The 24,298-nt window shown below is 44.5% G+C and overlaps 1 protein-coding gene across 5 annotated transcripts in view; it reads right to left on the bottom strand.

Annotated features, from left to right (window-relative positions):
* Window positions 1-24,298, bottom strand: part of LOC111739594 (nuclear receptor coactivator 5-like) — a 36,649-nt gene that overhangs the window by 7,757 nt on the left and 4,594 nt on the right. For 2 of the 5 annotated variants that reach the window (XM_023530658.1, XM_023530660.1), the window contains exons 2-5: window positions 17,829-17,895; window positions 5,864-5,946; window positions 5,588-5,714; window positions 1,996-2,195 (exon numbers count right to left, since the gene is read on the bottom strand). In XM_023530658.1, the coding sequence (XP_023386426.1) occupies window positions 1,996-2,195; window positions 5,588-5,714; window positions 5,864-5,946; window positions 17,829-17,887 (469 nt within the window). In that variant the 5' untranslated portion in view covers window positions 17,888-17,895. Of the gene's footprint in view, window positions 1-1,995; window positions 2,196-5,587; window positions 5,715-5,863; window positions 5,947-17,828; window positions 17,896-18,529; window positions 18,633-24,298 lie in introns of those variants that run through there. The other 3 variants (XM_023530659.1, XM_023530662.1, XM_023530661.1) reach the window with 3 other exon arrangements.

Here is a 24,298-nt window from a genome sequence, read left to right as displayed (position 1 = left end):
CAGCTTTCACATAACTTAAAGGCTGTAGTCAATGCATAGGTGTCTTTTGCTCTCTCCTAGGTTACCTACTGAGAATAAGACTTAATAAAAGTTTAATTTTAGATGGGCGGCCATATATCACCAGCTGCCAAACAAATTCAGGACCCAAGGGCAGCACTATAGGGCTATGACAGAGGTTACAGTATTTGGCTAAATACTTAAACTGTTTATTAAGGTTACATTTAGGAAGAAATATAAATATATATTTGTCTTCGGACACTGAAATTTCATTGTTTGCCTATTTTAAATGTTTGTCTTGGCATAGAAGCAGCTCCACACACTTCTGAATAACGGCTGCATGCAAGGTACGAAATAAACTCTTGGCTATAAAGCACTATGAAAAGGAACCAGCTAAGATTAACTTTGCTAAAATACATGTAGCTTATAGCATAAAAAAAAAAATGTTCTTTTTACTTATGATCTGAATTAAATAATTAAATGGATGAAAAATGAAATATGTGCCTATTAATACTATTCTGGACGTGAAAAAAACTATCCTCCAGATTTGTAATACGTTATAGAGTATATGCTTTCTTGAAGCAGTGCTTTTTTACAAAGTATTTTAGTATTCGATAAATTATTCAGCCTACTTACTTTAGTGATAATTTCCGAAATGACCTTGCAAAGAAGTTAACACCAGTAACCAGATGTGCTTAGTCCTCTGCACAGCCTGTTGAAATTATACTGTTCCCTACTCCAGGAGACTGGGATTTGTTAATTTTTGATAGTGTACATTTTCTTTTACATTTTCAGAACTTACATATGACGTACATGTGGTTTAGTCTTATTATTTATTTAAAATAAATTAGGCATTTTCTGTGTTTAGAAAAACCATAGTTTCATACTCTTCAGAACAGTACTGAGCAAGAGCTGGCCTGGTGGGTGTTGGTGGCTACAAAGAGCCTAAGCTAATGCAATGGTCAGAATGTAAGCTGTCCTGGCATCCCCAACTGATGAGAAGTGAGTGGTCGTCACCACTGTCTTTTCGGATGCAACATTATAGCTGGGTTAGAGAACATCAATCCTACACTGACTTCTCTCCAGGCTCCAGAAGCCATAGGCAGGATACAAATCTGGCTACTAGTGCTCCACAGGGTCTCTGCGCAAGGGAGAGGTCTCCTGACCTAGCAGTGAAAACCCCGCACTGCTAAGGAGACGCAAGCTGGGATGGACCATCCAGGGCCGACTGGAGAAGCCTGTCTGGCTGCTGCTCACCTGGGCAGAGAAAGGAAGCAGGGTTGGCCTGACATCTCGTACAGTGCCTGGCACAGAGGAAGAACTAAGTTATTTCTAGATGGAACAGAGATGGTACCAAGAACTTCTGCAAGATGAGAGGACTAGAAAAGCCAGGCGTGTCTGTTGTGACTCTGGGTGAGCTGTGAAGGTGGCCATCCACAGGGCAGCCCCTCTCTTAAAGCAGCAGCTCTGACCAAGAGGGAGAAGGTGAGGGTGGCCTGGGAAGTGTGCATTTGCCTACATCTGTGTATTTTAGGGAAGAAAAAAAAGAGTTCATTTTGGTGTAGTCTCGTGAGCCCAAGAATAACGAGATGTTAGAGACATTCTAGAAAAGGTAAAGTTGGCAAGAAGGTTGTCTATGAGACTTCAGGGGATGATGAACACAGAATCTTTTAGGCTTAACACTAAGAGCAGAATAAATGGTGGTGAGATCTGGTCAAAAGTTCTGCATAAGAAAACTGAATTGGTTACGTAATATTTTGGACAAGATGTTTTGGATTAAGTCAGAGATGATAAAGACGATTTAAGTTTCAATTGTCTAATACACAGAGAGTTCTCTGTGACACCCATTCCAACAAGGAAGTCACTTTCCGCAATTAGACCCAGTTTAGTAACTGACAAATGAAACCTTCAAAGCGTAGCAGCATACAAAGAAAAAAACATTACATTTTTAAAGCAGGATCTATTTTAAGTGGTAGTTCTAGACTGAGCTAAACTTACTTTTCACGGACTCATGAAGCGTAATTACGGTGCAAGAAGAAAGTCTTACATTAGACTGTTCGACAAGGACACAAAACGGGGAGCCGTCATCCTTAACTTCCTGCAGGGCGCGAGTGAGGCCCGACTCAGAGGTGAGGTGAATCATTTCCACCACGAGGCCGTGATCCTGCAACCGATGGCCTATGACTGTTGCGTATTCCCTTAAACACACACGCACACAAGAAAAAGGCAGGTTACTTTCAATCAAACACAAGAAAAAAAAAAATCTGTCGTCGAGCAGCTGTTCCATAGATATTTGATGCATCACAAATTTAAGTAAGTGGTTAGATATATTTTTTACGGTATTTAGAGAAATGGAAGATGTTACTTTTTTTTTTTTCAAAAATCACACGTGCCTACAACCGATTTTCATTCTTAGACTTGCTAAAGACACTCACGGGTATGTCACGTGTCTGACGGGATCGGTTATGAGAAGTAGAGGCAACTCTGACCAAAAGCAAACGCACCTTTCTGGAAACACAGTGTTCTCACGTGGTTGAGTACGCCTATCATTTTATCAAGAAAGCAGAGCACGTCAGAGACATGTGTTTGTGTGTCATGATACACTGGGTAAGTATTATGGTGTGGCCAGCATTTTTCAAAATGGAATCATTCAAGTGTTACTTGATGAAGTCATTTCAATTTAAAGTCCATGAAAGAAACATTAAGATTGTTTTAAAGAACCGACGAGACCATCATCTTCGGAAAAGTGAGAGAATGCTCACTTACAATTAGCTCTGGCGGCGACCGATACTTGTTGAGGCTAAAACCACTGGGACAATCCTTGCTACAGAGTAAAGGGATGACACTGGAGTTAACTGTCTCAGTCAGCATCGCTCATCTCACAGCTAACACTGGATCTAAACCAGAGTCATCTCGTCTACTTCCTCAGCCTTGGTCCTCAGGTCCTCAAGAATCAGTCTGAGACCTCTCCTTTGGGTTTCTGATCCCGGTCTTGCCCAGTCCTTGCTCAGACACCTGCAGAGGCCTCCTGCCACAGCTTCTATCCTTGACTTCTAGGCCCACTTCAGCCCATCCTACAGCTCAGCCTCTGAGTCATCGTGTTAAAAGTACTGCTTTCAAAAATGCCACGGTAACTGCTCAGCATCCTAAATTCTTACTCTAGTTTTCGAAGTCCTGGCAAGATGTGGCTCCAACTATCTTAACAGGTTTTATAACGTCCTGAGTTTCATGCACCCCATTCTCTTCCCAAACGTAATTTCCTGTAATCTTGGGACAACCAGCTCTCTGTACACTCTTCCCAGTTGTGCCTTCCCTGCTGTTCTGTTCACGAGACTCAGCGGTCCTCCCCTCAAAGGCCCAGCCAAACGACAACGTCCTCTGACACGTCTATGATTCACCTGCTTGGACCCCACATGGTGTCCACTCTTCCCTGTGTGCGCACCCCGCGTAGAGCGGGGACGGCTCTGCCCGCTCCGTCTCCATCTGCTGTTTACGCTCATGTTTTATGTTACTCGACTGCCTGTGGTACAGACAGGAACTGTTACTCATCTCTGTGGCCCTCGCCGTGCCCAGTTTAGAGCTTTACATGTAACAGGTGCACTTTAAATGTGTACCTGTAAATTAAAAATTAACATGATGGCAGGAAAATGCTTCTCTGGCAATTTTGGAGAGGATAGATCATTTCAGAAAATAAATTCAAGAGGAAAACAAGAAAAACAAGACATGGTTCATATTTAGAGTGACAATCCATGAGTTAAAATTATCACAAAAATAATTCACACTGGAGGAGACGTGATCTGAAAATTAATTACTGTTTTAGAGTATAAGAGAATGAATCGGGCGACTGATTTATCACTACGAATCTTTCCAACAGCAAAGTGACAACAGAGCGAGCAGCACGGCAGAGTTAAAGGGTTTCCCGTGGCAGCACGTGGCAGAGGAGGTCCCAGCCTGCACCCACCAAAGGTCCTAACCCACGGCAGAATGCCAGAGCATGGAACACCATGCAGAGGCTGGGGAGCACCTGAGGGGTGGCTTCTGCGCATCTCTCCAGATGAAGGGAGACAAAAGCAGCAATCTCCAGCGCTCCTCGCATCACGATAAAATGCACTCAGATTAATACCCGTCACCTGGCTCTGCAGACGGGAAAGTGGCAAGAATAACAGGGTGGTGTGAGCCAGCTGGCAGCTGGAGTCGGTCGCGATTCTAAAAGAAGAACGAATGCTACCCATCAGGTGTGATGCTCGCTAGGAGTGTTGAGGAAGCGAATCTAGTCGACGATGAGTGCAGTTTCTCTGGCTGGTTGGTGCAGAGCGTTGCACCAACACTGCTAAATGTCGAGGAAAAACAGAGCCACTGTGCAGGCCAAGTTGTTACTACCTCTGGGTTCCAAGTCGGTTTAAATTATCACACGATCACAGTAATCCAGAGCACGTCGGTTGTCCTTCCATTATTAACGGGGCATTCCGTAACAGTCTGACGTGAGGGGCTGGCCTCTCCCGCCCTCCCATGCCGTGGCTGACCCCTTCCTTCCAGTATGCTGTCTCGCAAGGCCCAACCCATGTACCCTCAAAATGAGGCAGAGCTACAATTTTGCTTTCACAAACTCTTACAGTAAGGATGCTATCTCCAAATGAATTAGATTTCAGTAAAGGAGATACCACAGGATAAAAAGTCTGTCATTTTGAGATGGTAAATTTTCACCTAAAGTGAGAACGCCTACGCTGCTTTACTGCTGAGCTGTTTTGCACATGCTGGTCTCCCGCTCAGTTCTTAGTGCTCATCTGTCTGGGTCCTCAGTGTCACTCAGAACCGAACCCAGAGTAAGTATGCATGACCCCAAGTGACCACTGTCCACACGCCAGGCTCTGCCAAGCACTATGAAACCCGACCTCACCCGGAGACACAGTCATCACCACATACTAACCCCGCTGTCTGCCCTCAGTTCCAGCCATGGTGTGCAAGTCCAGAGCACCGCACAGACCCACAGGACAAGCTGACCCAGCCTGGAGGGCAGGAGCTCGTAGAAGACCCGGCCGCAGCTGCACTGAAGTACCCACGTGAGTGAGGCAGGTGGGAAAGAGGGGACGGGCATCTGACACTGAAGAAGAAACCAGTGTGGACAGAGACTGAGAGGAATTCGACAGGCGGTTAAGAAATGGGAGGAACATTTTAGGGTGGGCGCGGGCAGCTGGGAGGCACACTGCGCCAGACGGTCAGCACCCGAGGCAGCGGCTTGTCGGCTATGCCCGCTACAGTATCCCCAGAGCCTCAAACAGAGCCTGGCGCAGGCCACCCAACCCTGAAAATAGCTTTGGTTGTTTTATGATTATAAAACTGATGCTCACTGCGGAAAACTCAAGCAACACAGAAACCCTGAATGTGACAGTAACCTTCAGAAACCTCCCGCCCGCAGGACGGCACTGCCGCCAGCCCGGGAGACCCGACAGCGTAATTCTTGTAATCCCTGACGCGGTGCTCTAACTCAGCGTTTCTAGACTCTCGGCTCTCAGGGACTTCCACACCTAAGGCTGAATGCCTGTTCCATGAGTACGCGCTCCCATGTGACACGCTGAAGAAATAAAGCTACCTCTGTTCCTTGTTGACAGAAACAATAATGCAATCCGAAGGCCGCTCTCGATCACGCTCTTTCTGAACCATCTGATAAAAGTGCTGGAAAAGCCCCTCTTTCCAAATGTCCCAGCTGCTGGCATCATCTGAAAAACATGGGTATTATCATGCTCTTGCAACGCCCAAAGCAGTCATTGGAGGTGTTCAGAGTTTCTTGCAAAAATGTAAATGAAAGACAACACGCCCACAAGGAACAGACAACGAAGATTAAGCAGACTCTCAACTGGACCCTTACCTAACGGAGGGTGCTGGTACCGGGCACGGTGATCGTCACTCCCTTCTGAATAATCAGCCACATTCCGCCATAATTCATCAATGCTGTTGGATGCATGAAAATATAAGAGTTGGTACAGACAGTTTCCCTCTCACTGTGCCCCAAAAGCTGAAAAATAAATATCAGATCACCTAGCACAGCACGCAGCTCTGGACTTCCAGAAGCGAAGCCCCTGCCAGAGTCCGGGCCGGCCCTGACCTACGCGTGATCGCGGGCTCACCCGAGCAGGCTGTGTCTTTGTCTGCATCTCTGCCACTGGCTCCAGAGGCCGTTCTTTAAGCCGCCCGCCTTCTCTGACCCTTGCTTCACTGTGTTCTTGCTGGCTTCCCCTCTGCCTTTGCATTTTTCCTTTTAATGTCGTGGTATGGAAACGCGCTGCCACCACCCTCAGCAGTCAGAGGGATCGGGAGGTGCCCCAGAAGCTGGTAGCTGGCCATCCGGGAAAGGCCATATGATGCTGAAATTGCAGCTGCCTGAGCTGGGATCTGAGCTCCGTCATTTACTAACTGGGTAAGCTGGGCAAATTACTTATCATCTTGATGCCTCCGTTTCCTCACCTGTAAAATGGAGATACTAGGAGATCCCACCTCTAAGTGTTGCTACGAGGAATGAATGAGTTAATGCAGGTGCCTGACGCAGAGCAGGCCCTCAACAGATGTGAGCCATTGTTATCCATCTTTGTCTTTAGGTTCCTCTCAGACCCGGGCTGAGGAAATCTCTCCTTCAGAGGCATCTGAAGGCTCGTTCTCAGGAAATGCTACCTGGGAGAAGATAACCCCCACTATCAGTCACCCCTGAATCCCGTGCTTCTCAGTGCTTCCGCAGCTGAGGAAAGCCTTGTTCCATTTTGAATTATTAATCTAATCTGACACAAATCTCATCTTTAATGTGGGCGAGAGGCCCTGCCCTAACAGAAAGATCAATTCAAACACAGTTCAAGGAAAACCGCTTTTACCGAAACTACAGAGGCAGACCCAAGGCGAGAATCTTGACCCGCCATGCTGATTTACATATGTAGTTGCTTAGAACGCCACCGTTGATCGTGGAAGAGTAAACGAAACGAGATAACCTTCAAAACTGTTTCCTCTGGAATACACTTTGGAATGCAACACAATGGTCAAAACCAGGAGGACAAATAGTCCTCCAAGATATACAGTCAAGTGAAAGAAGTTAAGTTCCAGAACAACACACCAGCGTCAGCCATTTAAGTCAAAAATGAGGAGGGGTGAGGGGATGGAAAAGCTTTGAAAAGGGATTTTTCACTTTTTTATTATCAGACATTTTTATATCCATTTAGTCATTCTTTGGGTAAAAAAATAAAGAACTTTTTTTTTTAAGAGACATGCTCAGCTCTGGAGTACTGATTCGTCTCCTAATAAAATAAATTTGCATTTTTGAGCATATACTGATGGTTAGATGGTAGCACAAAAAAGGTGTGGAGGTATGGAAGAAAGGGGGACCCACAGAGCGGGTCACCCACGTGGGGCTTATGAAAACCCCGCGAAGAAAAGGCCCGGGTGGCTGAGTCCCTTCGGTCCGCAGGTCTGTTTTAGTTACTCGAGTCCAAATGACTACGGAAAGGTGAACGTTAAAGCGGAAGGGCTTAATACGACCGAGTTGACCTGAGGGACTCCCCAAAAAGCAAATATTAATAACATCAAATCTAACAAACACATAAGTCTGCACAGTAAGAGCACATCTAAATTACTACTAAAGCTTTTAGCAAATTGAGCCACGACAATAAAATTTTACCTTCGCATGTCTTCCCCCTCCTTTAAGTAGCCCTCTTGGGGAGAATAAGAAGTCGACAGAAAAGGTTTATATGGCTTACTGCTAAAAAACCAACAAAGACAAAATTACACTTAAGAAGAAATTACTTCCCGTGGTCCATACATTGGTTTCTACAGTTCTGGTACCCACTAAGGCGATTAAATCTTCAGTTAAACTGGGGTTTTTAAAACGCGAACAATGGCTTTTCTCAGAATTTTTTCCAGAACCTCTCCTCTATTTTGTAATGCCTATTTCTATTTTTGTCTAGTTGTCTGCTTGACTGTTTCTGCAGAGTTGACAATGGAAGGCACGGCTCTGTTACAAGAAAGACCGTTATAAACTCATGACAGAAGGGGCTTCGAACTAATGAACCTGATTTGCCCAAATGAACTAAACCTATAAGTTTGTAAAGCTGAGAGTATGTGGTAATTATTTTTTAATTACTGTTTTCTAAAGCTTCTCTTTGCTAGACGCTGCACTAACATCGCCATAAATTTCTGTGGATTATCTGCCACCTTTACCGTATCTGACATAAACTCCACAATGCATCTTATGAAACAAACTCCTAAACGATGCGTGTGCATCGATGCCGAGGGTGAAGCGTCCACGATGAAGACCACTGTGAATGTTTCCATGCCATGTGCATCTGACACAGTGGACACCACCCTCCTCGCTGAAGAGTCGTGTGGGTAACATACGACGTAGATCTACATCTAAGACAAAAACAAAGGGCAAAACCTAAGAAAACGCCTGCTCCAAACTGTTAGCTGAAAGAAACAGGGACGAAACACGTAAAGTGTGTGAATTTGGACTGAGAGGGTTAAAGAGTTATTAGAAAGCTCTCCATTCCCAAAACGGGTAAGGAGCACAGATGCTGACTCGACCCTCTTCGCGACGATCCCAGCCAAGTTTGAAGGCCACGAGAAGGAATAAGCAGATGGCTCAATGTGAGCGAGTCAAAAGGAAGTTGCATTTGCCTTCCTCGGCTTCCTAGCAACTAGACCAACTGATGCCAAGAAAGCCAGCCGGCTCTAAGGAGAAACGCTGCAGGATATTGGAACCCAGCAGCCGGGCAGAGGAGAAAAGGCCTCCAGACACCCCCACCTGGCCAAATGAACCCCGTGCCTACCGGCACCCACACTTCCCGCCTCACCGGGGCCTCCGCTCCCGTGCAGTTCCAGCTCCGGCCTACCTGGCCATGCTAACGTCAACCACCTGACTACTCAGAACTCTTTTTCAGGATGACCCTTCAAATGTCAGTGGCCTCAGATGTGCAGCCTCGCCCAGCCGGCAAAGAATAACTTCCCCCTTCTCCACCGGAGGGCAGGCCCCACGCGCTCTTTCTGCATGCCCGCCAGCTGGACAAAGGGCCTGTGAGCAAACACCGCGGCCCGGCCGAGAAAGGTGGGCACGTATCTGGGCTCGGGGCTCAGAGGCCGAGAAGCACCCCTCCTTAACAACAACCGCTGAGTAACTTGGAGGCCGGGGATTCCCAAACCAGCTGCGTGGAGGAATTACACTCAGGCACAAGTCGTCTTTGTGGAAGTCACGATACTACACACATGAACTAGATCCCCCAGCAGGTGCAAGCGGCCGCAGGAAGGCTCGGACGCTGTTAAACGCTGCAAGGTCACCCTGAGCCCTGGCAATGCCACTGCATTTTGCCATATTCTTTGTGGTCTCCCTGTAACGAGTGGCACCCATTAAAACTTCAGTTCTCCTACTTACTTAGTGGGTAGCAGGTCAACCACGGTCAAACAGAAAACAGAACTTATAATTACAAATACATCTTGGGAAATTAGGATAGTTTTCCAGTAGTTCAATGAAGGCGTTTTCGATGTATTATATTTGAGCCTTATAACAACTGTGAAGCTGGGTAATATCAACCTCCACACAGTTTAAAAACATGAGGAAACAGGCTCAGATCACATGACTTGCCACACTGCTAGCCTGTGAAGCTCAATTTCAAATCCAAGTGTGTCTGACTCTAAAACCCAGGCTCCTTTCAATACCTCTCAGCTCAAAACTCTGAGTTTAACCCAGGAAGTCTGTAAGTAAAAAAAATTAGGAAAAGCAATGCAAATACAAGTAAAAGGGATGAAGATATTAAGTCATCCTAAATTTTTATGGAAAGTAAATTAACATAGGCATAAAAAATTCTCACTTGATAACATAAAGAGCATGAAGGAGGGCTCCAGAGTGAAACAGCTGCCCGCCCGCGCCTCTCCTGGCCGTGTGACAGCAGGCGAAGTGCCTTCCGCCACACAGCTGGGCGGACCACCCAAGTAAGAGCGATCCACAGCTGAAGCCTCAAGACCCACGCGGAGGAACCCGGACTCTCCGCGCGCTGGAGGGAACGTAAAACGGTACAATCACCTCAGAAAACAGTTTGGCAGTTTCCAAAAAAAGTAAAACACACATAACCCGGCCAATCCACTGCTAGATATTTACCCAACAAAAATGACAGCGCGAGTCCGCAGAGACTGAACAAGCGTGTTCACAGAAGCGACACCTGTAACAGCCCCAAACTGGAAATGACCCCCAGCAGGTGAATGGGAAACGAAGTGTGGCGTGTCTGTGCATCTCGGCCTGCTCAGGCTGTCCTGACAAACCCGCAGAGTGGGTGGCTTAAACAACAGGAGGCGACTTTCTCAAGAGTTCTGGAGGCGGGAAGCCTGGGATCAGGATGTCAACACGGTGACATTCGGGGAGAGCTCTTTCTGGCTTGCAGACGGCCACCTCCTTGCTGTGTGTCCTCACATGGCTTTTCCTCTTATAAGGCCACCAATCCTACCGGATTAGGATCCCACCCTTGTGATCTCACTTAATCTTTATTACCTCTTAAAAGTCCTGTCTCTAAATACAGTCACGCTGGAGGCGGGGGAGGGAAGCCCGACTCAGTCCGCAGCACCGGATAAGGGAACGGCACAAGGGAACGTCACTCAACAACAAAGTAAGGCCGTGGTCCCCAACCTTTTTGGCACGAGGGACAGGTTTCGTGGGGGGATTCAAGCACGTTACATTATTGTGCACTTTATTTCTATTATTATTACACTGTAATGTATAATGAAGTAATTATACGACCCACCACGATGCAGAAACAAGGGGAGCCCTGAGCTCGTTTTCCTGCAACTAGCCAATCCCATCCGGGGGTGATGGGAGGCGGTGACACCTGACATGTGTGGCTTAAATCCAGTCTACTCCTAATCTCGTTGTGGTTACTGTCACTGCTGAAATCCCTGCTTCGCAAAGACAGGCTGTTGGAAATGGAAGCCGGCTTTTCAGTGCTTTTGTGGCAATCAGAATATTCTGCCTTGACTTTAATCCAGAATGTATGGAGATCTGAAGTTGTCTCAAACAGACTTTTAAGGCCACTGTCACTTGCAATCTCAAGCAGCTGATCCTCTTCCGGCACGGACGAAGTCGATTCACCTGGCTTATTCACACGCAAATGGGTCGTGGATTCGTTCCTCCCCAGTTCAGAGGGTGTTTGTGGTTGGGAAGTCATACTCTGACTCTTGTAAAAGCTGAGAATGGTGAACAGTGAACGGTACCAGTTGGGAGAAAGAAGGCCCTGGCTCAGTCACTTCCAAATCTCTGCTAATGTTTGAAACATGTCGAAAATCCCAGTGTTCACTCGTCGCCCCCATAATCCCAGTTTGGCTTTGAATGCAGCCACTTTATCTGCCGACTTGAACACAGTTGCTGTTCTCCCCTGAAGTGACAGATTGAGTTGGTTAAGCGGGATGAACATGTCACACAAGTAAGCAAGTTTTGTGACCCATTCTGTGTCACTGAAACGTGCTGCCAGTGGTGACTATTTTTCTAAAAGAACTCTCTGGGACAGCCCTCTGGCCAGTGACCCGCCTGTAGAAAGCCGTCTCACCTCTGTGTATGAGAAGACGGTGTGCTCTGTCTTCTCACAGAGCCGCACAAACAGAAGGGCATGTCCTTTGATGTGGCTGATCATTTTAATCGCATCCTGCGAAACGTTAAGTTCAAGTGACATTTTCCGGCTAGCCAGCATTTCTCTATGATGACACAGTGCATAGACTCATATTCAGAAGCGACCTCTTTGGCCCAAGGAAACTCTGGGAGGTGATAGCTGCGTTCATTACCTTGTTCTGGTCTGACAGCCATACGTCAAAACTCAAATTGTACCTTTTAAATATATGCAGTGTATTATTATATATCAATATTCCACATCAATAGTTATACACTGATAAAGCTAAAAAAGATCCAAACCGCTTTCCTGCTTTTTCCTCCTCATTAATAGGTTTCAATCTGTTTCAAGTTTTGGAGTTGCTCAGAAATCTTGTAGATGCTGAAGACTACACGGAGAGAACCTCACTCATCTATAGAGTCTTCACACTTTCCTCAAATTTCAAATTAAATGTACATGTCACTCTCAAAGCCTCCAGGAATGCTAGAACGATTATTTTTAACTTTTACTGTTGTATCTCAATTACCTCAACTTATTAGACAGCTGATCTATTAAGTTCTCAGGATAGGACCCACTGGGGATAAATTTTAAAATTAAAAAGATTTTTAAGAGTCTACTCTTAGAAGCTCCATCATAATTTCAAATTTCACTGAAAACAATTTGAATTTTAACACTTCTCTGGAGAAATTTCAATCAAGCTTCCAGAAATAGGAAGAGAGTAGTAACATGGCACTGTCAAAGGGACACAAACCAAAACAAGTCATATGTTCCTTCCGTGATACTCTAAAGAGCAGAGGTCAACACACGGCTAAACACAGAGTTACTATACGATTCAGCAAATACACCCGACTTTTTTGAAAACCTATGCGTACACACACGTACACACACACACACACACACACACACACACACGGACCCCACGAATATTTAGAGCAGCTATATTCATAAACATCAGAAACTGGAAGCAACCGAGATGCCCTTCACGGGTAAATGGGTAAACAATTGTGGTACATTTGTACCATGGATGTTATTAAGCGATAAACAGAAATGAGGTCTCAAACCACAAAAAGACATGGATGAATCTTAAATGCATATTGCTAAGTGAAAGAAGCCAGTCCAAAACGGCTATATACTGCATGACTCCAAACGTACGACACTCTGGAAAAGACAAAACTAGGAAGATGGAGAAAAGATCAGTGGTCGCCAGAGGTTTGATGGGAAAGAGTTAACAGGAAAAGCGTGACCAGACAGTGCAATTATTCTGTATGATACAGTACTTGTGGATACACACCACTATGCATTTGTCAAAACCTATAGAACTTTACAGCATAAAGAGTGAGCCTTAATGTATGCAAATTTTAACAAATCGTTTAGGAATTTAGGAGAATCCCAGCATAGAATACAGAATGTGACAAAACAATTACAAATTGTACTATGAGTGTACAAAACCACCTCACGGATGGAAGGGCGACGGACGGCACGGGCTCGCCTCCGCGGAAAAAAGCCGGACATCGGACTTGGCCCTAACATGCAGTTTTCCAACCCCTGCTCTAAGGCCTAATGAGGCCTTTGAGTGGCCACTTCCCAAAGCCTTTGAAAGGAGGGTCGTGCTGATGTGGAGAAGGCCAGAGCCACCGCTTTGCCAGCCTCTGGCCCAGAGTTGATGCCAAAGTCCTGACCAGGCCTGGGAAGGTTCTGGATGCCCAGCCACTGCTCCAGCCTCCCGCCCAGCCCATGCGTCTGACCTAACTCCCTACCTCCACCTCTTCTCCCAGCGGGCGCCCTGCATGGCAACCAGCAGGCCTCCGAGTTGTCCTCTGCGGCAGGCCTTGCCTCTTGCTGTTCCCTCTGTCTTCAACACACGTCCCCCCTCCCACGTCCACATGGTGGCTCGCTCACGCCCACCCAGGGCTCTGCCCAAGTACCATCTTCTCGGTAAGGCCCTCCCTCACCTTCCCCACCAGCTGTGCTCCCTGCCCCTCTGATCCGGCTTTGCGGTTTTAGATTTTCAGAAACATCATAAACATGGTACCACTATAAGATAGTTCTCATACGACATACACCTGGTTTCTATTATTAACACCTACGCTAGCGTGGGACATTTGTCACAACTAGTGAGCCAATACTGATACACTATTAACAACTGAAGTCCATACTTTACTTGGTTTCCTCCGTTTTTACCTAACGTGTTTTTCCCTGGTCCAGCGTCCCATTCAGGATACATTTCATTTAGCTGTCACATCTCCTTGGGCTCTTCTTGACTGTGGCAGTTTCTCAGACTGTTCTTGTTTTTGACGACCTCGACAGTGTTGAGGAGCACTGGTCACCTACTGTATATTTTCATTTAACTGTGTATTATCTAAGTAGGAAGGTAAGCTCCTAGAATACAAAACTAGAGACTTCTGTCTGTCTGTTCACTGTTTCCCCAGCAACTGGAACAGTGCTTGCCACATCACAGGCGTTCAATGAATAACAGCAGAATGAATGAATTTGCTAAAATGAATAATGTTTTTAACTGTAAATGTCAAAAGACCTTTAGCCTTCACAGAGCCCAGCCTTTCTCATTTTGCACACAAGGACAATTAGGTCTCATATGGTTAGGCAACTTGCTGTTTACAGGAACTGGAACCAGAACCTCTTCGACCTCCTGTGACTGCCACATCCAGAAAACTCACTCTTCACTGTATACCAAGACCCTCAGCCACTATTGGGCCAACACATCAAGTTGCCCCTCAGGGAAACGTGGGAGCTAATACTCATTCTTGACAGCTTTTTCTGTGTAATGGTATTTATTTGGGTCAACGACTTGAATATTTTATTGCATTTTGCCCTTAATATTTTATAAACTTAAGTGAAAATATAGAAGAAAAAAATGCCGATGCTAGCAATTGGGAGAAGCCATCTAGCAGGTGACGAACAGAAGTGAGCTCTCTTGGGTCAAGGAAAATAATTCTTAGGCCTCAGCTGATCACCTGAAACCAGCACCAAGTGCTTGAAACCCTGACAAAGGCTCCGTGTGAATGGGGACGTGTGGACAGCCACATTAGATACACAGTGCTCCTTTTTACTCATTCCTCTTCAGTCTCTTTTCAGGATTCCCTGCTCATTACATCTGTTTGTCAACCTTTCCATATGTGCTTTAGGGACACCTGTATGAGCTGGGAATCCAATTTCGTTCATGCATAAATAATTGTTGAGCATATAAAGTCTGCTAAGCACCAAGCATGTCCCTTCTCACTCACTCAGAGCCCAGTACACAATGTACTCTAAATAAATATTTACAGAACGTGTGAAAAGGTTTCAATGCTGCAAATAAGAGAGTGAATGTCCATCAATGCTAACCTCGCAGGCCCAGGGACGTCTACACATTACTCTAAAATTCTAGCCCTCAAAAGAGCACACACTGAGAAAACGATCAAATTTATAAAACTGACTCAGAACTTGACCTCAATTATACCATATACCATATGCAAGAGGTATTCTCAGTGAGAATTAATGCCATTCCTCAAAAACACAAATGGTAAAAACTGCCGAAAGAGTTTTTTCTTTTTCCAAAGAAAAAAAGTGAAGTGATTCAAGCCTATATCATAAATGAACTACATGGAAAGCACTTGGTGCTGCCAGGTTCCTCCTTTGTGGTAAGAGCATGACCTTAACCTTCGAGAGCTGTCTGTTGCACCATCCCCTGCTCCAACATATTCACGCACAACATAACAGCGTATGTGGCCTGAGTCTTCCTCCAAGGTACAACAATTTCCAAGTGTCACTTTAAACATTACTCTTTGTTGTGGGTTGAATTGTATTCCCCAAAAAGATATGTTGAAGTCCTAACCTCTGGTATGTGTGAATATGACTTTATTTGAAAATGCTGACACTAGCAATTGTGTCTTTGCAAGGTCCAATCAAGTTAAGATGAGGTCATACTGGTTTAAGGTGGATCCTAATCCAATGTCAACAGCAAATCTGGACACAGAGACACGGAGAACGCCATGTGACGACAGAGGCAGAGGCTGGAGTGATGCAGCTAAAAGCCAAGAAATGCCCCAGCAATCGCCAGCAGCCAGAGGGAGGCCTGGGACAGACGCTTCCTCGGAGCCTCCAGGAGGAACCCGCTCTGGCAACATCTGGATTTCAGACTTCCGTCCTTCGGAACTGTGACAGAATAAATCCCCGTTGTTTTAAGCCACCGATTTAGGGTACTTTGTTATGACATCTACAGGAAACTAGTATACTCTATTTTTTCCAGGGTCCTGTGAGCACTTGCAAAAAGAAACTAAGATCGTACAGGAAAGAGTACCGGGTCTGAGAAGTCTTCAAACTAGTTAACATTAAACAGTTGTCCAGTCATGCTTCGTTCACGGAAACTACTCTTAGGAGTCGACGTAACTGGAAACGTTATGTACACACTGATTTGGGGGAGTTGTATTAGTAAACCAACCTTGACTATGTAACAAAAACAGAGTCCCTATCTTCTAGAAATACACATTAAAATGCATATATATAAAAATATGTCCTCTGAGATTTGCTTCAAAATAATTTTCAACGGGGGTGAAAGAAGATGACACAGATTGGCCAAAAGTCGGTATTTACTAGAATACAGTGATGGTCTAAGGGGTATATTAAAGTTTCTTTATTTCGATTTATGTTAGAAAATTTTAATAAAAAGTTTTTAAAAATAAATTGCATCTTAGAATCAAATAGGGTAACCATGCTGTCCCATGACAGAGCGATGCTCTCGGGTCACTGGGACCATCTGTCTAATGGCCTGTGGCAGGCAGAAGACTGGCCTAAAAGAACCGCTAGAGCCTAGACTACGTGAAGATGCAAGAGGGAGGCCTCTAGCAGACCCTAACGGCACTTGGCTAACAGCCACAGAGAAACGCAGTCCCCAGACCTACAGCTGCAAGGAACTGAATTCCAAACACGCAAGGACACAGATTCTCTCCCTTGGCCTCCCCACAAAGGAGCGCGGTCTGCTGACACCTCGATTTCAGCCCAGTGAGACCCACGTTGCACTTCTGACTTACAAGCCAGATGATGATAAACGTGTGGTCTTTGAAACTACTAAATTTGCGATAATTTGATATGGCAGAAATGGAAGACTAAGGTATGGTCCAAAAACATCTATGGTTTTGAATGTTTCCGTCTGCTTTTCATATTTTTCTCCTTTCTTTTGGTTTAAGGCTGTAGTCTATATGACTACTATTTATTTAGCACTTCAGATGTTTACTCAACACCAACTCACAGATACTGGAGGAGGACCGGCTCTGTAGCAGGCAGGCAGTAGGCCAGACCTGAGGGCTGAGCGTGTGGTGCGGGTGCTCAGGTCTACAGCAGCACCCACACGAGCTTCATTTACAGGCGCCCTGACTCCAACCAGCAGCAACCTGTCATAGGTCAAATGCTGGGTGTAGCTGGGCTTAGCAGAGTTCCCCAGATAACCGGTCCTACCAATGTGCTGGTGCAGGATTCCCAGAGAGGTTCCGGCCCCGACGGCATGCGTCGCCTAAGCTGCGCACTTAGAGAGCATCTCCCTGGGCCCCAGACCTTCGAAACAGCAGGAATGGGGCCTGACAAACTGCACATTCATAAGTTCTTCAAGCAGGAGAAGCAAGGCCACAGTAGGGTGGGGGCCCAACTCCAGCTCCCAGTAACTAGGCCCCAGAGCCATAAGCAGTGTACAAAAGTGACAGTGAAGGACAGGGCAGTGCAAAGGCCTGACGGTGTCTGTCTTGGCATCTGCAGAGGTGAATGTTAATGAGTAAACACAAGCAGTTAGGTCTGCAGACGACTGACCACCACGCCAAACTCGAGTTTACTTTGTTTACAGATTTCTCCAGAAATGTAACAAAAAGCCTAAAGAATACACACCAGCCTGTTCACACTGGCGAATGCTGAGGGTGGGGTTACAGGGGATTTGGACTTTTTGTCCATGCACTTCAGAGTTGCTTGAATATTTAAAAGCAAATATTTATTGTAACTTCCTGAGTCTATAATTATTCCAAAACGAAAAAAATTTTTAAATGTATTACTTTTGCTATCAGAAAAGATGGAAAAGGATTTTTTTTAATTACATAAATTAAAATTAAAGTAAAATCAACAATTGCCAAAATTAAATCTTGATATCTGCACTATGCTCTCATCTTATTTTGTTGTTTTACCCTGGGATCACATAAAAACCAAGACACATATTTAAAGAATACTTCACTTTACCTTTTAGCCACTGAAGGTCTTCCATATTGTCCTCTATGATGTCTCACCAGCGAAGACATCTTAAGGCCTAGAAAAATAAATTGCTTTCTTTTAGGATTAAATTAAAAAACCATTTTCACAATATCAATAGCAAATAAACCTTGTACAAGTTACAAGTAGCAATGCTTGCTTCCAACACCCACCCTGTACCCCATTATACCAATTTTCAGGCAAACATGCGGTTTTGATTTGCATTTCCCTCATGATTAGTGATGCCGAGCATCTTTTCATGTGCGATTGGCCACTTGCACATCTTTGAAGAAATGTGTATTCGAATTCTTTGACCATTTTTAATTGTTTTTTCCTTTTGTTGAGTGGCAAGAGTCCTTTATATATTACAGATACTAGACTTTTTTCAGGTATGATTTATAAATATTCCTTCCAACTCTGAGGGTTTCCCTTTCACTTTCTTGATAGTATCCTTTGAAGCACGAAAGTATTTAATTCTGATGAAATACAGTTGACTACTTTTACTTTGGCTGCTCGTGATTTAGATGTTACACCTAAGAAAACACTTGTCTAACCCAAGGTCACTATGTTTACTTCTGTTTTAAGCTTTGCTCTGAGATTCAAATATGTATAATGCAGAATCCACGTGAAAGGCCTTTTTAAGGTCCTTGTCTGAGCACAGCATCCATCTTCTGTCGTCTCCCCAAACCTACCCAGTAGTTCCTGGGAACTCTGGAACCAGCTCAGGGGGCCTTGCACATGCTGCGACCTCCACCGAGAATGTCTACCCACTCGCCACCCTCCATTCACGCCTCCCTGCCCTTCCTTCAACTGATTTCAATTTCATTTCTTCGGAGAAGCCTTCCCAACCTCCCTCACGAGTCAGGGCACTCCTCCCCCGGGAGTTCACATGATACCAAGTTTCACATACCCCTCCCCTGCCCTTACCACATTTGTAATTTTACGTTTATTTGTGTGGCTATTTAACGATTGATCGCCTCCCCCACTGGAATGAATGCTCCATGAAAAGAGGTACATGCCTGTCTCTTTGCTGACCATATTGTCTTCAGAGCCAAACACAGCACCTGGCACATACTAGGCACTGAATAAAACATTTACTCAATAGATGGGTAAATACAGTTCAGGAGAGTGAAACAAAGCATCGTGTGCAAGGATCTTTTAGGGAAGAGGAAGGAACACAAAGGTGAGTGAGGGAAACCAGAGAATGCCTCCTGGAATAGGAGACTCCTTAAGCGGGAGTCTGCAAACTCGGTATACGAACCTCGGGACCGTAAGATATTCTGTGGAGTGCATGGGGACTCTGAAGACAATCGATTTCAGACCCTCCGCTCTTTCCCAAATGGCCCTGATCTAACTGACTGAGAAAAGGCCTGTGATCTCCCCACTACCCCACCCCACCACCCCCCACCCCCCGCTCCCTCTGTACGAAAGAAAGACCCGCCTCTCACCGCCTGGAATCTTACTCCGGTGCATCACCCAGTGTAAAACTTCAGAACAAGATTCAAGAAACGGGGGAGAGTAGAACAAAGCAGAGAATTTCAACAAGAGACGCTGAAGGGAACACAGCCTTAGTTCATCCAATTCCCAGCGTAACTCCAAGCCTGTCCGCCCGGGAGAGTGGGGTGTTCATCACAGGGATGAACAGCAACAAGTCTGTTTGACCAGAAGTAAGGTCACCTCCACCAGCTTCCCACATCACATACGAGAATAAACTCAAAATAGATTAAAGACTTAAATATAAGACCTGAGACCACAAAACTCCTAGAAAACACAGACAGTGAACTCGCTGACCCTGCTCTTAGTAAGATTTTTTCTGATGTATCTCCTCCGGCAAGGGAAACAAAAGAAAAAATAAACAAGTGGGACTACATCAAACTAAAAAGGTTTTGCACAGAAAGGAAACCATCAACAAAACGAAAAGACGACCTACTGAATAGAAGGTATTTGCCAATGATACATCTGATAAGGGGTTAAGATCCAAAATTTATAAAAAACTCATAAAATTCAACACTAAAAAAAAAATAAACAATCCAATTAAAAAATGGGCAAAGGACAAGAATACACATTTTTCCAAAATGGACACACAGATGGCCAATAGACATGAAAAGATGATCAACATGATTATCAGAGAAATGAAAATTAAAACCACAATGAGGCATCACCTCACACCGGCCAAAATGGCTATCAGCAATAAATCAAAAAACAAGTGTTGGTGAGGATGTGAAGAAAAGGAAACCCTCGTGCCCTTTTGATGAGATTGTAAATTTGTACAGTCACTATGGAAAAGTTTAGAGGTGCCTCAAAAAATTAAAAACAGAACTACCTTATGACCCAGCAATTCCACTTCTGGGTATCTACCCAAAGAAAGTCAAAACGCTCATTTAAAAAGATCTATGCACCCCTATGTTCACTGCAGTGCTATTTACAGCGGCCAAGATATAGAAGCAACCCAAGTGCCAATCAATAGATTAGATAAAAAAGTTGTGGTATATACATACAATGGACTGCTACTCAGCCCTAAAATACACACACACACACACACACACACACACACACAAAACACAAAATCTTACTATTTGCAACAACGTGGATGGACCAGGAGGGTATTATGCTAAGTGAAATAAGACAGAGAAAGACAAACACCATATGATTTCTTGTGTATGTGGAATCTAAGGAACAAAATAAATGCACAAACGAAATGAAAACGGACTCACAGATACACAGAACAAACTGGTGACTGCCAGATGGGGAGGGGGTTGGGGGAAAGGTTGAAGAAGGTGAAGGATGAAGAAGTACAAATTGGTAATTCCAAAATAGCCACAGGGATGTGAAGCACAACATGGGGAATACGGTCAATAATACTGTAATAGCTATGGATGGTGTCAGGTGGAGACTAGACTAATTGGGAGATCACTTTGTAAATTATATAAATGTCTGACGACTACGCTGTACATCTGAAACTAATATAAAACAATACTGAATGTCAACTCTAATTGAAAAATATAAATTGAAAAAATAAAAATAAAGTGAGAGATATGTGACCCTTTCAGCTGAACACTTAGAGGCCACTCTTGGATCATTAATTGGCCTAATTTCAATATTGTTGTGTCTCAGGGAATAGGGATACCCGAGAAGAGGGAGAGAGACAGGGGAATGGTCGATCAATGGAGAAATGAGAACAGGCATATTAAGTTTGCCGCCTGGAGAAATGAGAACACGCATATTAAGTTTGCCGTCTTACATGGGTGTGGTTTGTGGCACCCTAAAACAATTACAATAGTAACATCAAAATCACTGAACATAGGTCACCAGAACAAATGTAAAAATGAAAAAGTCTGAAATAGTGCAAGAATTACCAAACTGAGACACAAAGTGAGCAAATACTGTTGGAGAAATGGCACTGATAGACTTGCTCCATTCAGGGTGACCGCAAACCTACAGTTTGTTAAAAACAAACAAACAAACAAACAAACAAACAAACGCAACATCTGTGAAGTACAATAAAGGAAAGCACAATAAAATGAGATATGACTGTATCTGATAAGTAATTTGCAGCCAGTACATATAAAGAACTCTTATAATTCAATAAGAAAAAGACAAATAACAATTCGAAAATAGGCAGAGGATGAGTAGACATTTCTTCAAAGACGTATGCATGGCACAAAACATGAAAAGGTGCTTGACGTTATCATAAGGAAAATGCGAATCAAAACCACAATGAGATCATCACACTCATAATGATGGTTACTACCAAAAACGAAGCCAGAAATAAATGTTGATCAAGGGTATGGAGAAATCGGAACCCTTGTGCCCTGTTGGTGGACATGTGAAATAGTGCAGCCACTATAGAAAACACTATGGCAGTTCCTCAGAGAATTAAAAACAGACCTATCATATGATCTAGTAATTCCACTTCTGCATATGTATCCAAAAGAATTGAAAGCAGGGTCCTGAAGATATATGTACACTCACGTTCCACAGCAACATTATTCACAGTAGCCACGAGGTGCATCAACAAAATGTGATACGCAGACACACACAGAATATTATTCAGCCCTAGAAAGGAAACTGACACATGCTATAACATGGATGAACCTTGAGAACATTATACTAAGTGAAATAAGCGAGTCCCAAGGACAAATACCGTATGACTCCATTCATATGAGGTATCTAGAGTAGTCAAATTCACAGAAACAGAAAGTAGAATAGAATGGTGGTTACCAGCAGTCGGGAGGAGGGGAAAACGGAGAGTTGGAGAATGGGTAAGGAGTTTCAGTTTTGCAAGTTGAAAAAGTCCTGGAGAATGATCGCGCAATAATGTGAATTTACTGTACACTACTGAAGTGTAAACTTAAAATGGTTAAGATGGTAAACTCTGTCGTGTGCATTTTACCAACAATGAGATACCACTTCGCACCTACAAGGATAGCTATAATTAAACAGACATGTGTTGATGAGAACACAAAGAACTGGAACTCATATTACTGGTAGGAATGTAAGATGGTGCGGCCACCCTGGAGAGCAGTTTGGCAGGTCCTTAAAAGTTAAACATAAATTTACCACATGACCGACACAGGGAATGCAGTTAGCATTAACGTAATGGCGAGGTGAGAGCCAGAGGAGAGAAAGAGCAATTAGGGGGACCGTTTTATAAACTATACAAATGTCTAACCAATGTACTGTATACTTGAAACTAATAATAAAATAAAATTTTTAAAAAAATTTACATGACCTAGCAGTTCAACCCATCTACCCTACAGAAATGAAACTTATCTCTGTGTGGACTTGCACGTGAATATTCATAGGAGCATTATTCACAATACCCCAAAAATGGAAACAATTCAAATGTCCATCAACTGGTAAATGGATAAATAGAAAAAATGTGGTATATCCACACAACGAAATACTATGCAACAACAAAAAGGAATTAAGTATATGCTATGACACGGATGGACCTCAACAACTTTATGCTAAAGTGAAAGTCAGTCACAAAAGTCTACAAATTATATGATGATTCTATTTATATGAAATATCCAGAAAATGTGAATTCATAAAAACAGGCAGGTCATTGGTTGCCTGGGGTAGGATAGGAAGTGCCTAAAAATGGGCATGAGGCATCTTTTTGGCGTCATAAAATATTCTAGAATTAACTGTGGTAATAGTTTATGTAAGTTTACTAAAAACTATTACATTTTAAATGCGTGGAATGCATGATATGTAAATAAGCTATTTTTAAAAATGAAGTCAGACTTCTGGGTTGGACAGTGGGGCCCAATTTGGCCAGTTCTGTTTTGCCAGACGATTTCCATTAACTAAATGAGCTAAATGTGCAACCTCTAGATTTTGCTCAAAATAGTTAAACATATAATAAAGACAGGCTAGAAGGGTAATGATACCTTTTGCAATTCTTTAGAAGTGCAATGAAAAATACTTTAGCTGTCAACTTACAAACGTGCAAAGGGGAAATCAGATTTTCCACCACGAGCTTGGGGACAGGGTCGCCCCACCACTCAGCCAGAAGCGGCAAATGAAACTTCACCCTAGATGGCAGTGATCACCTGAGAGCAGTGCTGGGGGCTTCCAGTGTGTTCTCAGCATTGAGGGCAGCATTAAAAAGCCAACACCGAATTGCAGGTGGCCTGTCTGCTCTCCCTCCTCCCCTATGGGAGAGCCCTGGCCAGAGACATTCACCCGCAAAATAGTCTTGCCTTCCCTTGCCCCTGGGGCTGGGACAAAATTGAAATACAAAGATGATCGTAAAAAAAGGTAAATCTCAGTTTGGTACTTTCGAGGTCCAATTCCTTCAAGGGTAATATACAGGACCTGAGGTGACTTTCCCCAGACACGGAGGTCCCAAACAATGCTCCAAGCCCGCCATGCTTGTCAAACGCCTCTTTCGGACCGAAGTCAGAACTATCTTGATCGCCCCTTTACTCCCAGCCTAGCCAATGCTGGCTTCGGACTCCACCCAGGCACAGAGCTGGGGGCAGGGGATACAGGGTGAGCAAAGGTAAGAAGAGCACCATCCTGCCCACCTAGGGAAAATTTATCAATCGAACATTAAGTAGGCAAAACAGAAATGACACACGGAAGCGGGATGCCGACTGCGGTACAGGGCCGGGAAGCAGAGGCACCTGGGTGACGGTGCAGGACGCTATCCCCGCTCTAAACCTCCCTCCATATTAACTCGTCTGACTATCAAGAGCTCCTCCAAGGTAAGTCCTGTTATACCCCATTTCAGGGAAGAGAACACGCAGGCCCACCGGGGTCGCACCGCTCGCCAGTGGCCCACCCAGCAGGGGCGACTGCAGACGCCAGATGTGATCGCCGAATGTGCTGACTCACAGAGTGGACAAAAGGCTGCGTGGAGACGGCCACAGATTAACAGGAGGAGCTTTTCCCGGGAGTCAAAGGGGCTGCGGGCCGAGGAAGGCTGGCCACATGGCCCCGCGCGAGGCCAG

The sequence above is a fragment of the Pteropus vampyrus genome, unplaced genomic scaffold, assembly GCF_000151845.1.
Source record: "Pteropus vampyrus isolate Shadow unplaced genomic scaffold, Pvam_2.0 Scaffold51, whole genome shotgun sequence".
Classification (NCBI taxonomy): domain Eukaryota; kingdom Metazoa; phylum Chordata; class Mammalia; order Chiroptera; family Pteropodidae; genus Pteropus; species Pteropus vampyrus.
Note: the sequence above shows the minus strand (reverse complement) of the source record. Positions and strands in the feature narration are given on the sequence as shown.